This window comes from Hydra vulgaris, chromosome 15 (genome assembly GCF_038396675.1).
Source record: "Hydra vulgaris chromosome 15, alternate assembly HydraT2T_AEP".
NCBI classification, from domain to species: Eukaryota; Metazoa; Cnidaria; class Hydrozoa; order Anthoathecata; family Hydridae; genus Hydra; species Hydra vulgaris.
Window position 1 is genome coordinate 42337376 of NC_088934.1, and position 18336 is coordinate 42355711.

Sequence of the window (18336 nt, forward strand, 5' to 3'; positions counted from 1 at the left end):
ACAAATATGTAATTACATTGAAAATTACATTGACTTTAAAATGGACATTGAAGTGACTGCCTGCCTCTACCAAAACTTTCAGTCGATGTATGTACACTCACTGCATGTTCTCCCTAGATAGTCAGTCGAAATATGCACACTCTCTCTATGCTCTCCCTAGATAGTCAATTGATATAAATATTCAAACTTATTTTCTAAATAATGTTTACAATCTTGTTCCGTATATATTTTTTTCGATATTGTTCTACATTTGTGAATTTCGATATAAATTTTTTTGACATTAAGCAGAAAATCGAATTTTCAATCTTAATCATTAAAATTAGTTTTCGATCTTATTTTTATTTATTATTTTCGATACTGTTCTACATTTGTGAATTTCTATAAATAAATACTTTTCGATATTAATCAGAAAATCACATTTTTGATCTTAATTATTAAAATGAGTTTCGATCAGTTTTTTTTCGATACTAATCGTTTTTTCGATCAGTTAATTATCGATTCTATTCCGCTTTCCCTTTAATAGCTTAAAGTTAAAACTACTAAAAACCTACTTTTTAAGTTAAACCTTTTAACTAAATTAAATCTAAAACACTAGTGCTTTAAGTTTTTAAGGTTTTTTATTTCTTTGTAAGGGCAGTAAAGGTTAACAATGTATATAAATTACTAACAAATAATATAAACGCAGACCCTACTTTAGGCGGAACGCCATTGGTTTGGAGATGAATAACTTCTTATACAATACTACTTGCGTTCTTTGATCATACTGCTATCAAACTTTTAAACACCAACGTTATAATCAATATAGTATCCCTGCATCATCGAGCTTTTTTTTGTCAAAACAAACTTTTGATCAGTGAGGCTTGCTCTTTGCTTCGCTATAAGGCCTAACCTTAAATCTTGACTTTAAAAATGAAATTTTTGGTCTTGTTTTTGAAATTCTTGCTCTTGGTCTTAAGACAAATGGATTTGGCCAATGACTTTTTTTTGAGTTTAGATCTTTCTTGAAAATTTATATCAGTGATGTTAATGACTAAGTATTTTACCTTGGTATTGGCGTTTGCCTTCCAACACTTTTTTTTTCTTGAACTTGCAACGTACTTAATCTTAAGCCTACAATCAATAAAGCTGGTTCGGGGATCAGGTTTTAGATTGAGAAGCACAATTTGCCAGAATTTGCGATGGAAATTGAATATACATGAAACTGTTTTGATGATAAAAACCTCATTTTAATAGGGCTACAAAATTGCTAATAAAGGAAATGGGAATTGTAATTTGAGTCTTAAATTCATAAAAAAACTCAAACAAACATTTTAAACTCAAGTCTGTAGTGCTGCTATCATTTTATGACACATTAACCTTGCTACCTTCCTTAAATAAAATATATATATGTATATATATTTGCTTTTTACCGCGCAGGATGGGGTTATAAGAAACAAGGCTTTTAATTCTTCTTCATTTTCTTTAAAAAGAAAAAATACAATTTTCTGTTAATTACACAAATTTAATAAATAACAAAAAACTCATATATACCACAGAGAGTAAAAAAATAACATAATATAACTGGTACTTAAGAAAAACTTCAGATGTTATATTTTAAAAATAAAGCACGTTTTTAAAACGAAGTTTTAAACTCAGAATTAGCGAGGATTTTTTAACCGCTTAGTAATTACCAGTTTATGATAAGATTTTGCATAAATTGAATAAAATTTTATCATTATGTTTTTAAAGAGGCATTCGCTTTGCTCTACTAAAGGTGCTGTATTTTTTACCTATTCAAAATATTCTATTTCGTTTTTTGTTTTTTTTTGTTTTTATTTAGGTGCCCCAAGAAGACCTAACGGTCTTGTCACAGAGCACTGCGGAAATTCATTTAACCAGGAAGTTCACGCCTCCTTCCTTACCTTGACGCGAAAATATGTCCAAAGTTCGTTTTGAACCTGGATCTCATGCTTATGAAGCAAGCGCTCTAACCACTACACCACGGTCGCACATATTTCATTATTTTTAACGCCAAATAAGCCAAGAAACGGGGGAGCAGGTGCCTCTACTTGCTCTCCCCCCCCCCCCCATTCTTACCAACGACTCTGCTAAATACATAAATAAAAAAAAAGAATATATAATATCTGAAAATACGAATAATTAAAAAAGAAGTATTGTTTAATAATGCAAATATTCACAAATAGTGAAAAAATTTATAATTACCAAATTAAAATATTAGATTATTTGAAAAACCAAGTCTTTTACTAAGAATGAATTGCACTTAGGCATGAACAAAATTTATGGTTGGAAGAACGATGTGCGTCTAGGAACGAAATGTGCTCAAGCAGAAACGATGTTCGCTTAATAAAGTGTGCGCTTAAAGAGTAACGATGTGCGCTTAAAGAGTAACGAAATGTGCTGAAACTTTTTAGTATATATATAAATATATATATATATTATATATATATATATATATATATATATATATATATATATATATATATATATATATATATATATATATATATATAAATATATATATATATTTATATATATACTAAATATATATATATATTTAGTATATATATAAATATATATATATATTTATATATATATATATATATATATATATATATATATATATATATATATATATATATACATATATATTTATATATATATATATATATTTATATATATATATATACATATATATATATATATATATATATATATATATATATATATATATATATATATATATATATATATATATATATATATATATATATATATATATATATATACAGTATTGGACAAAACATTTACAACCAACATCAAACAATTAAAGGAAGTATCCAGACGTTTCCAGAAGTTTCCAGAAGCATGCAGAAGCTTCAAGAAGTTTCACAAAGAAGCATCTGGAAGCATCCAGTAGCATCCAGATATATCCAGAAACATTCAGAAGCATCCCGACGCATCCAGAAGCTTCCAGAAGCATCGAATAGAAGCATCTAGAATCTTCCAGAACAGGTTACACAGGTTCATTTTACTATATAAGAGAGATGTAAATCGACATGTAATTCAGTCAGTATATGGAAGTCAATCAGTCAGTATTATCAAGACAGTTTTAAAGTGAGTTTTATCAAAGTGTTTTATCAAAGAACATCAATAAAAGAAGTGAAATACAACAAGTGTTTCATTACATCAATACAGTCCACATCCAACCAAGACGTTGTGTTCCACTGAGCATTATTGTATCATCACAAGGTAAATGTAACACGGTAAGCCTTGAGAAGCGTGATTATTTATTACTATTATTTTATGACTTCAAGAGCAAAAATGGCTCCCGACAGTCTTGGATTGGAATTAAGAAAGAAAATTATTGGCGATTTCGTAAGTGGAATGTCATAAAAAAGTATTTGTGATAAATTTCGCGTGAAAAAATGGACCGTATCAAGACTATGTTCCAAATATCGTTCTACGGGGAAGTTGGCAGCAGATAACAACGGTGGAAGACCGCGTTCCACCACTTCTAGAGAGGATTCTATGATCGTCAGATCCGTCAAAAAGGATCCCTGGATATCATCAGTCGAGATACAAAAGCAATTGTCTGGGGGTCTTTCTCTGCTAACGATCTAGGTCCAATACATCGAAACGATGGAATAATGGACCGTTTCATGTATAAAAATATCCTGAAAGATGTTATGTTACCTCATGCTGAATGGAATATGCCAATAAAATGGGTTTTTCGGCAAGACAACGATCCGAAACACACTGCAAAAGTAGTCAAGCAGTGGTTTCAAGACAACCACCTATCGGTGATGGATTGGCCGCCTCAATCTCCGGATCTCAACCCTATCGAGAACCTGTGGGAGATCGTCAACCGCAGAATTAATTGTTAAGGTTTTCGTAATAAGGATCAACTGTTTGAACAAATCCAAAAGGCCTGGGAAGCTATTCCACAAAGTTTCATTGATCACCTGATTGAATCTATGCCTCGAAGATGCAAGGCTGTGATCGACAACAAAGAATTCGCCACGAAATATTGATAGCGAAATACAGCTTGGTCAACATTTTGTCGTGTTGCACTTGCTTTGTCCAAAAGGAAATCAACTTTTTTTAATACTTTTAGTTAATTTATTAATTTTCGTGTACAAATAATGAACTTTGTGATGAATAAAACTTGAAGAACTTTGTCTCTAAACAGTTACATAGTTATTTCTCTAAATTGAAAAAATGCAGCACTTTTATACAAAGAAACTAAATTAGCATTATTTGGTTGCACTTGTTTTGTCCGATACTGTACATATATATATATATATATATATATATATATATATATATATATATATATATATATATATATATATATATATATATATATATATATATATATATATATATATATATATATGTAATTTATGTTAGTGTATTTTACAAATAGAGTGCTCAATGTTCTTAAAGAACAGAGCAATAATAAATTAAATTAGTTAAAAACGCTTATCTAACTTTTATCTTCTACTTTAAGTTTCACCATTGCTGGATCATCAGGAAGAGTATATATATATATATATATATATATATATATATATATATATATATATATATATATATATATATATATATATATATATATATATATATATATATATATATATATATATATATACATATACATATATATAAATATATATATATTTAATTTTTTTTACCTTCTATGTGAATTTTATAAAACAAATAATAATACTAATTTTATAACTGGCACTGTTATGGGGTATTTTATAGCAAGCATATGGTAAAATCCCTATAATGCGCCCAAGCAGCATTATAGGGATTTTACCATATGCTTGCTTGGGCGCATTATAGGGATTTTTGCCTACTAATATATATTTTACAAAAATATGATTTTAAAAAAAATAAATTTTTTGTTAAATGTATCAAGTGTTACTTAAAAGAAACAATTTTGAAAATTTGAATTTGTTTTTGCTTTTTTCAATCCATGTTTTTGAACTGCATAATCATACACCTCTATGATTGTAACACCTCTACACCTCTACCCTATCATACCCTGATTGTAACATTTCACCGTATAATATGTACACAGTCCTACATTTTTTTTTTAAATATATATATATAAATATATATTTTTTTGAATTTAGGTGCTCCAAGAAGACCTTATGGTCTTTTCACAGAGCACCGCGGAAGTGCATTTAACCAGGAAGTTCATGCCTCCTTCCTTATCGTGACGCGAAAGTATGTCCAGAGCTCGTTTTGAACCTGGGTCTCCTGCTTCTATAGCAAGCGCTCTAACCACTGCGCCACGGCCGCACAAATATTACGGCCGCACAACCTATTAACGGACAGTAGCAACAAAATGTGGTTTGTTTGGGCAACAAAACTTTCTATATACTCTAAGACAAAACCCTGGAGAGGTTACATAAAATTTCTCAGCTGAAACTTGGGTAATATTGCCCTATTCTCCTAACTATGTAGAATGGTACAATTCTCCATTGTAATTATGGCTAATTATTCAAATTATTCTAATTATGGAAAATTGTGAATAATAATTTGAGTGAAGTGAATATGGCTGCTGATATACAATCTGTAAAAGGATTGCTTTGAAGTATAAAATATACTAAAACTTTATTCTTTTAATTCGTCTGTTTTTTTTAACTTTTCTGTTAATATTTCAACTTTTCATACTTTAATATTTTATGAGTTTTGTTGATAACAAAAACTTTTTTCTCAATTTCTCTTAAATTATAAATACCTGTTGATAGTAGTTTAAACAAATTAACGCAATATTACTTCGGTTGAATTTTAAAAACCAGTTTTTTAAAGAAGCCAAGGAAATAAATTATTCAAAAGTACCCACGTTTATTTCTACAATAGCAAATTAGTTGCAATTGCGAGGGCTAAATATTTTTTTTAAGTTATTATTTTTTAAGTTTAAAAAAAAAAAAGGTTAAACAAATAAAAACAGAATTTCTATTTTCGCTCGACATCTAAATGCCGACATCGACAATGTCGACATCTAAATGCACTAATCAAAATCAGACCTAAAATACTGGGAAAATTGCTTTTTACGCTGAAATTATAAATTATTTAGTTTATTTTTAAATTAAATAATAATTATAATTAATAAATTGACCTTTAGTTTATTAAAATTATAAAATTAGATTTTATAATTGGCAAAATTTGTAAAATCAAGTTGTCTTCTTTGTCTATATTACGTCACTTTTTTATAGAATATAAAAATAATTATTATAAAAAGAATGTCTTTTTTTTTCTCACGAATGAGTTTATTTTACTCGGGAAAGAGTTGAACGCCACTCTTTTAAATCTGGACACCACCACAAAAAAGCAAGGAAAAAAAACATTTAAAAATAAGATTTCTCATCAAGTTCTTTTAAATTTTTCTGAAATTTCACCAAATTTTTTCATAAACACATACAGTTATCAATTTTCAATACTTTCGTTAACAATTTTAATTAAGTAACTCTCATATTTCATCAAAAGTTAAGTTCACAACAAATGACAAGACACAAATTGCAATTTATGAGCTTGCAAGATTACAAACTTCAATTTAAGACAATTACATACTTGCATTTACATTCAAGTCAGTCTAAATAATTCTAAAAAAAAAAACATCGAAAAGAAATAATTATGTAATTTGATTTAAAAACCAATATGTCAACAAGGAAGTTTAAAAAACATTTTAGACTAATTACCTCGAGTTGTTTATTAAGTCATTTATTTTTCATTTTTAATCAAAAGGCAAATTAACATTAAAAGATAAGGTACCAACTTCAGTTCGCATGCAAAGTTTCGAACCACAAGTTTTTGCATGCTCAAAAAAGTCAGTTTTTTTTTTCTTTTTTTTGATAGCTATTATTAAAGTGCTCCAAGAAGTTCTTAGAGTCTTATCATAGAGCACCGCGGATAAGCATATAAATACGTAGTTCACGCCTCCTTCCTTACCAATGTCGCATATCTGACCAGATCCAACATTGAACCTCGAACTTCTTGGTTCTGATCCAAAACTCTAACCACCGCGCAATGGGTTTTAAAGCAAAAAAATTAAAATGAAAAAATAAAAAATACTAGTTATATAGTTGATTTTTAAAAATTTAGTTAAAAATATTTCTGAAACAAGCAATACCAAAAACAAATATATTAACAAGGAAATTTAAGAAAACATTTCTAGACTAATTACCTCGCGTTGTTTATGACGTCATTTAAATTGCTCCGTACTTTATTTAAAACTAAATCTAATGTCTAAAACTAATTCAGGACACTATTGGTAGCTTATTTTAATGGTTTTTTGAATTGTCAAATAATAAATTGATGAAATATAAAACCTATTACTAAGGAAATTGGAATTTCTTACGATAAGTTTACCAACTATATGGAATAATGAAATAAATTATATATTTGTTTGCATATTTGAGAAAATTATTTAAAACGTACATTTATTTGTTTCCTAGATAACTTTATGAAACGGATTTCACAGATTTTTTTTAATTGTACCCATTAGTTATTCGAATAATAACAACTGGAATATATATATTTTACAAGAAATGAGAGTTTTTGTTAATGAGTTTTACTGAAAAAAAGAAATGAAGACATTGAAATTTATTCTCGGAGTACTTGCAGGTGTTTTGATAGCTCTTTTGTATGCTGGAATGATTGTGCTTTTCATACAGAAAGGTGAGCTTTCAAATAAGTTGAATGAAATTATTTTGGGAGCAGATCCTGCATCGCAAAAAGTAAACACACAAGTGGAAAATCCGACTAAAAAACCATACGGTAGGTTTAATTATTTTCACAGTTTATTATTATATGCAAATTTTTAGTTAATTACAATATCTATAAATTTCTGAAACGAAAAATGCAAGGCTTTTCATATGCAAACTTACGTACATACATATACAAATTCATTCATACATATTTATGTATATTTAAAGATTGCAGGAGGTTAATGATCTTGACATCAAGAAACTCTTTTACATTACTAATGATACTATTTATACTTCCATAAAAATAACTTCATATTTTTAAATATTGTCCTCAGTTAATTTTTAGTTTTGATAAAAGAAAAAAGTCAATCAAATATTAAAATGATACACATAAATATGTACGAAATTTATTTTTAATTAATTTATGAATTTTTATTGATTCTTATTAATTTTGTGCGTTAGTTTTACTTTTTTAATTTATTTATTGGATTGTTCATAAAGTTAATGTTCAATAAAAGTTCCTAAAATTATTTGTCCTTAAGATTTTTTAATAATGTTTTTGAAAACTGAAGTTATTCTGTTTGACAATGAATGTTTTCTAATAACAAAAAAATCAAGTTTATTTTATATTGATTTAACAAAATTTCGCTAAAGTTTTCAAAGTGACTCAGCACGTTAGAATAATTTATGTTAATGTTTTTGATTTTGACAAAACGTGACGAATTTAGATTTATGAGTATTCACTCATGTAATATTATATGCAAAATATTCGCACGTGCAATATTAGTGTAAATATAAATTTTTTCTAAGTTTATCAATAGTTTAAAAGATCACATGCACAATGTAGACACAATCACATTATTATCAAGTTTAAATGAAAACTAATATAGAGTTAAATTTCTCTGTTAATATTTTGTGTCTTTTAATATTTATTAAAATGATATCAACGATAGGTGCTGAAAATTTAAAATAATTTTAACTGTATTTAAAATATATATTGATTGTATTTTAAGATTTTACTGTTCTATGATTAATTATAGTTAACGCAACTGCTTGCGATCCATTAAAATGCATATTGCCAAATTGTAGATGCTCTGGTAAAGATATTCCTGGCTCATTGCCTAAAAGCAATACACCACAAATGATAATATTTATGATGGATGGCGGTATAAATGCAAACAATCTCCAGATTTACAAAGATCTATTTGACAATGCCAAAAATCCAAACAACTGTCCAGTTGTGACAACTTTTTATGTTTCTGGAGATAATACAGATTATAACATGGTTAAAGATCGCGCTCAAAAAGGTTTAAGATTTTTATAACTAAAATATATAGTTTTAAAACAGAACATATATGTTTATGTATATATACATATATATATATATATATATATATATATATATATATATATATATATATATATATATATATATATATATATATATATATATATGTATATATATATATATATATATATATATATACATATACATGTACATATACATATACATATACATATACATATATATATATACATATACATATACATATATATATATATATACATATACATATATATATATATACATATACATATATATATACATATACATATACATATATATGTATATACATATACATATACATATATATAAATATAAGAGAGAGAGGGAGAGAAGAAGAGAGAGGGATTAGAATTTACATTAAAAAATTTTGATTTTTAATTACTTTTTTTAACGAGTAGGTTTTGAAATTGCGGATCTTTCAGTAACTCGGCGAAACCCGAACACTTGGTGGACAAACGTAAGAAAAAATTTCCTAAAAGAATATTCAAGTTAAATTAGAAAATAAAGTTATTTGGAAAAAAGTTTCTTTTATATTAAAATTAAGATAATTTATGTTTAGTAAATAATAAAAATTTAACATAGTTTTTTTTTTGTTGTTGTTATTGCATTCAGGCAAACAGACAGCAATTAGAGCAAGAAATTCTTGATCAGCGAACAGCACTTAATATAAAGTCTGGGGCCGTAACGTATGGATGGCGAAACCCATTTCTTTCACCAGTTGAAACAACATATCAAATTCTTTACGAAAATGATTTTCTTTATGACAGTTCTCTAGGCACAGGATTATCAGACAGATGGTGGCCATTCACTCTTGATTATTTACCTTCAGTGCCTTGCTATTTGGGTAACTGTCCAAAAAGTAAAGTGTTTTATATATTTTAACCGTATGATATTACTTTATAAGTTAATTAGTGACCTAGGCAAACAATACCCAAAAACATGGATCATTTATTGGGTTTTGATTCTCTACGTCGTTAATGAATTTATAATTTTTTGTTGACTAGGAGCCTTAGGTTTTTCAGAGTATACAAGTTATATGAGCTAAAATTTTTCAAAACTGTTATCTTTTATGGTATTTTAACAGTGCATTTTCTTTGCATTTCTCAACTTTACCGCAATTTACTACCAACTCAACTTTACCACAAACCAGATATACCACAACTAGTACTCTTTTTAAAATGTATTTTATAAACAACAACAGAAAAACTACAGTTTCCTTTTTCCCATAAAAAATTTATACATAGCCAGAAACAAAAAAAAAAGGGACAGGTTTCTATTACTGGTTGTCTCATAAACAATAGAAAAGTTTTATTACCTAAGTCTACTTTTAAACAATGTAAAATTATAAGATTAAGAGCTTTTAGTCGCCGAGAACGAGAGAGCATGAAGTAAAATTAATAATCTATATAGTTTCAACCCCAAATCTACTTTTTAACAATGTTAAAAAGTAGATTTGGATGATGACTTTGGGGCTGTCCTTACACGACATCACGTTAAATTCCTTTTTTAGTAGGAAGTAGATTTTTTGGAGATTAATTGGCTTTTTTGCGCGGAGATTTTTAATGCAACAAAGCTCTTTATGTTTAATAAAAATTTTCGCTTATAGGAGAAAAAGATTTTATATTTAAAATCTAAATTTAGCGTTACGTCGTTAATGGAAGGTTCTTGTTATATTGTTTAAGAGTATACTTGAATACCAAAAACTTATTTATTATTTATTAAGCAGCTTAACTGCAGGTTTACCTATTAGGTAACTATTATAATGACAACAATAATAAGATTACTTCAATAATTTTCATATTATATTTTATTAAAAACATTCATATATTTATAGATCAATGTAATAATCTATGTTTATGATCATTTTATTCTTATCGCTTTAGATTAAATAATAAAAATATGTGTTTCAAATCATGTACATATACAACAAGCAAAAAAATGTAATTATTAACATAAAAAATAGTGCAAGTTTTCCCAGAAACAATTTTTTACATCAGTAGTTTGTACATAAGTTTTCTTTGTAGCAATTTATTTTGCTTTTATATTCGATTTGTTAAAAGTTAACTTTTATACAGTAAAAGTTCAGAAAAAGAGATTTTTACTTATTAGTAAACTTATAATATTGATTTTTTATTAGATTCTTATCCTGGTCTTTGGGAGCTTCCGTTACATGTTTGGTCAGACGGTAATACTGGAAAATCATGCATGACATTTGATTTATGTCTTAGCAGTCTTGTAAATGGAGACGAAAACAGCGTCTACAATTTAATTATGCAAAATTTTAATTTGAATTATAATGACAACAAGCAACCATTTATTATGTCTGGTACTTCTTTGTGGTTTGATCAGCCTACGGAAGCATATAGAAAAAATGGTTTGATTTTTTTAATTATAAAATAATATGCAAAAAGTACAACATTTGTATTACTTCTACATTGTTGTTCTTGACTATATATAGAAATAAATTTCTACTAAAAGTCTAATATATCTCTACCAGTGACGGATCCTGGATTTGTGTGTGTGTGTGTGTATTTGTGCGTGTGTGTGTGTGTGGGGGGGGGGGGGGGGGGTGATGTTGAAGTATTTTTGTATATTTTGTATTTTGTATTCTGGATCCGTCATGATCTCTACTATATTTCTCACTGTTTATCTTTTTAATGCTCCTAATATTATCCTTCTATTTTGCTTAAATAATCAATATATAGGTTTCTTTTTTATATATAAGCAATAATAATATATTTTTAATTAATATATTTTATACGGAAAAAAAGTACATCAGAAACAAGTTTTTTTATATATATTTATACAGTTATAATTTATATATTCAAATATATAAATTATAACTGTATAAGTATGGTGGTTTCAAAAATGGTTATAACTTATAATTTAAAAAAATGTTTTTTTTTTTAAAACTAGCCTAATTGGGCAAGTTCGAATTTTTTGTGATGTAATCTATTACTGGTGCATTTTTTTTTTGTTTAAATTATTTTCACTAGGGTGCGGTACCAATAACACAATTAAATCAATATATATATAAGCAACTGGATGATAGTGTATAATGAATATCATTTGTTCAATTTGCATGTTTGCGAAAAACTTTTGTTTTTTTCCATTTCTTTAAAGTTAAAATTGTTTTTTCAGGTCTTATTAAATTCATGAACGAAGTTTTAAAGAACCCAGATGTATATTTTGTTTCCGCTAAAAATGCCATCGATTGGACAAGAAATCCTATTGGCTTAGATAGCAACCCTTTTCCTTGCTAACATTCATTTGTATTCGATCAAAAATGTTTATGGCTAAGCAATTTATTTCATAGTTTTTAAATTTTGTATTAGTAGTTTTAATTTTAAATACATTATAGTTTTGTTGAGTACTTAATATCTAATCACACTACTAGTAGTTGGACTTACGTTACACCGCTAAGATTAGTTTAGGGATTACGAGACAAGAGGAAAAGAAGTTTTTGCCTTTTATACAATATTTTTCTCCAATAAAATGGCGAAGGCTTTTTTTATTGTGTTTTTATACACAATAAAAAAAAAGTTTTATTGAGGTTAAAACCTTCTTTTATTATTCGGAGAAAACAATTTTATAAAAGACAAAACCTTCATTCCCTCTAGTCTCGTAATCTTGTCTCATAATCGTAATCTCATAACTTCCACGTATCTCAGACCTGAGTTGGTAATGCCGCCCGTCGGCAAAGTAACAAAAAACCGACTTTTTAGGGAGGTGGAAACCGCTAACAGTGGCCTCCCAATAAATAGAGGCCGCCTCCCGTGGCTTCTACCTCCCAGATGGCTGATGCCGCCAAATTAAAGACAAAATCTTAGCCTCATGCTGGTAGATTTTAAGTTAACAAGCAGTTTAAATAATCTTTAAGAACAAATATTAAAAAATTGACAGCATAATTACGTTTTATATGATTTAGTGCAAAACTTGTTTGTTTAAATCTATAAAACGTTAAAAAGTATTAACTCTGCTTTTCAACGTTTAAAAAACTTTAAATTGTTTAAAGTTTAAAACGTTTAAAAGATTAAGGGGTTGTCCATAAAGTTCGTCCGCCAAAAGTTTAGAAATTTGAATCCCCTCTCCCCTGTTGTCAGTTTTAAGCCCCCCTCCTTCTCCTCCCCCCATGTATCATAATAAGTACGTAGGCTTTTAAAATACCTTACCCACCGCCACCCCCACCCCGCTTTTTTTTTTAATAATTAAAAAAGTTATAATTTTAAAAAAGTTGTATAAATTAAGAAGTATTTTATATTACCCATCCATTACTTTAGTACGTAGAGCGTACGTGCTTTATGGACGACCCCTAAAAAGTTTTAAACTTTTAAAAGTTTAAAAAGATTTAAATTGAGTTTACAATGTTTTTTTACGTTTCCAACCTATAAAATATATACAGACATTATTCGTAACATACCCTCATTCAATATATGTTTACTTCACTGCACCTATCCCTATTTATGTCAGTCAAGGTATGTACAATACACTGCGACTACTGCTATATATGTTGTATGTTTTGTATAGCGCGTATTTTTCGTCATTACACTGTGTGTCAAAGTGTGGAAAGACCATACAAAAGATTTCTCAAATTTTAAAATTTTAAAAATTTATAATTGTACATTTATTTGTACATTGCTTCACTAGTTATATAAAACTTTAAAATTTAAAAAAATAAATACATATAACTTTCAATAAACAATAGTTCTACATATCGATCTTACGATCCTCTTCGACACAGGATCTTACGATCCTCTTCGAGTTTCCGTGTTCTCATATATTATGTACAACGACATTAATGTCGTTGTACATAATATATGAGAACACGGAAACTCGAAGAGGATCGTAAGATCCTGTCACCGAGAACTGTTTAACAATAACCGTTTTCAGTTTGTTTTTGAAAGCAACTTTGGAAAAAATCAAAAATTTTTAAAACTATTTGGTTCCACAAAACAGCTCCGCGATAAGATATAAGAAACCTTCCAAAATTTGTATGCGAATAATGTTGATAAATAAAACTGTCATTTCTTAGATCATATTTGGGCTAATTGGGCCTTATTAGGCTAAATTATTATTTATTGGGTCTATTTTTATTATTGGACCCATTTTATTTATGGGCCTAACTAGTATTTATTGGGTCTAATTGGGCTAATTTAATAGTTCAGTAAACTAAAGATCGACAGGTTTGCACAAGATTCATTTCGAAAGAAATCTGTTAAAATATATATATATATATATATGTATATATATATATATATATATATATATATATATATATATATATATATATATATATATATATATATATATATATATATATATATATATATATATATATATATATATATATATATATATATATATATATATATTGGTAGATCTGTTTCGAAATGAATCACATCTTCAATACCAATGAAAAGAAAAATTATAGAACATTTTTTTGCGTACAAATATGGTTGTTATTATATAAACTTTATTTTTACAATTGAACAAATAATATAAGCGATCTTATTTGTACGAGCGTACAAATAATGACTTTCTAGAAATAGAAAAAAAACATGAAAATTTACCTTTTTTTTAATTATTAAATACAAAAAAATAAACAGTCATTTGCATTTTTTTGATGCTATAATCCATTTTTATTTGGGTAACTTTATTGACTTCAATACCTTTTCTTACTTGTTATGTCATTGTTTATATGAAACTTTCTGCCGAAAGGCCGACTTTTTAAAGAGGCGTAAGCTGTTGGCGGCAGCTTCCCGATCAATTTTTAGCGGCTTAATGTTCGTTCTTCCGCCTCCAGTTGCTTCCGTCTTTCTATTGGCGGCCGCAGCCAGAGTTCTTTTTTGGAGGCAAAATGTTTTGGAGACCGAAGCCAATAGAGGGGCGGAAGCCAATGGTGGCCGCCTCTAGAAGAAATTTTGGAGGCAAAACCATTTGGAGGCCGCCTCCAATGGTTTCTGCCTCCTAACTGGCTGCAGCCGTCAAATTGGAGGCGGAAATATTTGCCTTCTGCCGGCGGATGTAATAAAAAATAATTGCTCATTTGCTTTAAAGCAATTAAATATTAACTAGAAACAAATGTTAAATACTTGACATCAAGTTTCATTTTATATGATTGTTTGCAAAGTTTTGAGTATTTAAAAAAATTCTTTTTTTTTTTTAAACTAATATTGGAGATTTTACTTCTATGCAATTGGCGAATAAATCTTTTTGACAAACAAAAAAATTATAATAAGTAATTAAATTGACTGATTTTGGTAAAAGTTTTTAGAACGAGTCAACATGCTAAAATTTTTATCTATTTTATCATTTCCCATAACGTTAAATACTTATTTTTAATAATTGGATATTGTAAAACTTATTAAAAAAATATCTGCGAGTGTTTACTAAAAATTTGCGACCACGCTGTGTCACGCTAATAGTTTTGCCAAATTACAACAACAACAACAACAACAACAACAACAACAACAACAACAACAACAACAACAACAACAACAACAACAACAACAACAACAACAACAACAACAACAACAACAACAACAACAACAAATAATTAATAACTGACTAATAAAACTCAAAAATTTAAAACGTTTAAATGTTTAAAAAGGTAGAATTGAAAATTGAATTTATAAAGTTTTAAAATATTTAAATTGAGTTTATTGTAAACTCAATTTAAATATTTTAACTGTAAATTTACGCGAACTGTAAATTTACAGTTCGCGTTTGACTAACTCACGAAAGTTTATATTGAAATTGTGCATTAATTGCCATTAAGGAACATTAAGGAAAAGTCATTTGAAATACTTTTGAGTAACTGTTGTTTGAAAAATAAAACTTTTTCTTTACAAAAATGTTTTATGTTTGACTCGTTAATATTACGTTCAATTTTTTGTTTCGAAATAATTCTAATTTCTTAAGGTTCTAAAGAGTTATACTATGGATTTTCTTAATCAACCAAGACGAGTTCAGGTTGCGTTTGAGAACTTTAAAAAGATCGTTATCATTTTAAGATATTGTAAATCAGTCACATTAAAAAAAAATTAAATATATATATATAATTTTTTTAAGCTTGTATTGATAAAAGAACAAAAAAACAAAAATTACTATTACCAGAAATATTTAAAAAATAAATGATGCCTAAAAATAAAAATACTTTCTAATGATGCTAAAATTCTCAATACTTCTATCAGTATTGTTAATTATATATTTTTAGATGCTTTAGACCTAAATACTAAAAATTATTTTTATTAAAAGCCACATTTAAGAGAAACGTGGCTTTTAATAAAAATAAATTTATTACATGTTGTTAAACCAAAACTACTTAAAACCAGTAAAGATGGTTTGATCATTTGTTTTTTAAATACATTCTTAATCGTTTGTCCATGAAGTCAGGCTCTTTTTTTTATTGAGTGACAAGTTTTATTAAAATTTTATAATAATTAGTCAAATAAATGTAAATTTATATCATTTTGTATTATATTTATTTAAAAAATAAATATAACACTTATAATAAAAAATAAATATAACACAGGGTTGCGTTTGAAAAAAAAAGATCTGTTCCAGGGGGTTTCTTATGTAATTCTTAATGAAACGGCCTCCTAAACCCGAGTATGACATTTATTTTGCTCAATCAGGTCTGGTTATTGAAATACAGCACACCTTTTTTTTTTGAGGAAAACATAATTTTCAAAAAATCTCTCATTTTCATCCTAGTAATGTAATACATTGCAATAATTATTTGTAAACTGAACAAAGGCTCAATTTAACTCCTTTATTAACTTTAAACTTAAAAACAACTTGTGAAGTAATCGAATATTGTAAAGAAAAAATCTATTTCCCGAGGAAAGAAGGCCTTGATGCATTCCGTTTGTGAAGAGTTATACGTCGCGTTTAAGACAACAACAATAGTCACCTAACATGTTTATGTCCCAACTTCCTTGATTTCTGGTCTCCGTCGTTTTTATATCCTGGTGGAATCTTTCACCCTGTTCCTCGCTGTAACTTCCACAGTTTTCAGGAAAATAGTCAAGATGTGATTGGAGAAAATGAATTTATATTGACATCCGAGCTCCCAGTTTTTCGAAGCTTTTGATAAGCTCATTGACATGTGAAACATATTCAGTGCTTCTTTTATTTCCCAGAAATCCTTCAATTACTGTGCTGAACGTTCGCCAAGCATCTTGTTCAATACCTACTATTTTAATACTAAAATCTTTGTCCTTTAACAGAATTCTAATTTTGGGTTCGTCAAATATACCTGCATCAAATATACCCTGCATCAAATATACCATCATCAAATATACCTGCGCCAAATATACCTTGGCATCACTGATCTGCGGGAACTTTTGCAACGGATACTTAAAAGCTTGGCTTTCTTTACTCCGTGCTTTTACAAAAAATTTTATCAGACCAAGTTTGATATGGAGAGAAGGAAATAAAACATTTTCTGGAGGGACAAGTGGTTCAGCTATCACGTTGTAGATGCCAATTGTAAATGCCTCCCGAGATGGCCAATCTTTCTCTTTATAGTGAAGATTTCCTGCCCTACTATCCCATAGGCAAAAGAAGCTTCATTAGACTATAAAAAAAAATATGTTTGGATTAGTTAAATATTGCTTTTTTAATAAATTATTTTACCTTGAAGACTGTTTATACAAAAATAGCAGTCTGTAGTATGGTCCTTGCCTTCTCTCCATACCATCGGTACACCAAATGACATACAGTTTGGTGTGTCCTCATTCCAGCGCCTTAAGGCTACGACACAAGTTTTGCAGCATATATTTGAGCAAACCTTTTGTCTTGATCGCCAAGCCTTATTTCGAAATATGCACTGTAAAGGGACTTTACTAACGTAGTTATGGTGCATTGCTGATCACTCACAGTTACACTTTCACACACATAGCAGAATCTTTCGGGACTGTTTTTACATTTTCTAATCATTTTATGAAATAAATTTTATTTATCTCATATATTAGCCTGTAAAAAAATTGACAATGATAAATACAACTTTATAAATATACTTTAGATAATGTTTATAGATATATTAATGCACAACTGTCACCTGAAAATTGCACTAAAATGGACACTCAGCTGTTATATGCGGTATAGAACCTTAAGTCTATATCTTAAAAACTAAATCTGGTTGAGAAATTTGAATCCTAGATTCGGATTTAGAAGACAAATTTCATTGAGAATCATCTATGAAAACCCTAGGAACATTTTTGACGCAGACCAGTGTAATAATAGGTTGTTTTTTTCGAATTG

At 28.0% G+C, this 18336-nt stretch overlaps 1 protein-coding gene across 1 annotated transcript; it reads left to right on the top strand.

Annotated features, from left to right (window-relative positions):
- The first annotated feature begins 7601 nt into the window (after positions 1 to 7601).
- On the top strand, positions 7602 to 10929 carry LOC136091971 (chitin deacetylase 7-like). The gene is made up of 5 exons (XM_065819690.1): positions 7602 to 7791; positions 8762 to 9028; positions 9468 to 9526; positions 9682 to 9928; positions 10904 to 10929. The coding sequence occupies exons 1-5, from the start codon at positions 7602 to 7604 to the stop codon at positions 10927 to 10929; spliced, it is 789 nt and encodes a 262-aa protein (XP_065675762.1).
- Positions 10930 to 18336: the final 7407 nt, after the last annotated feature.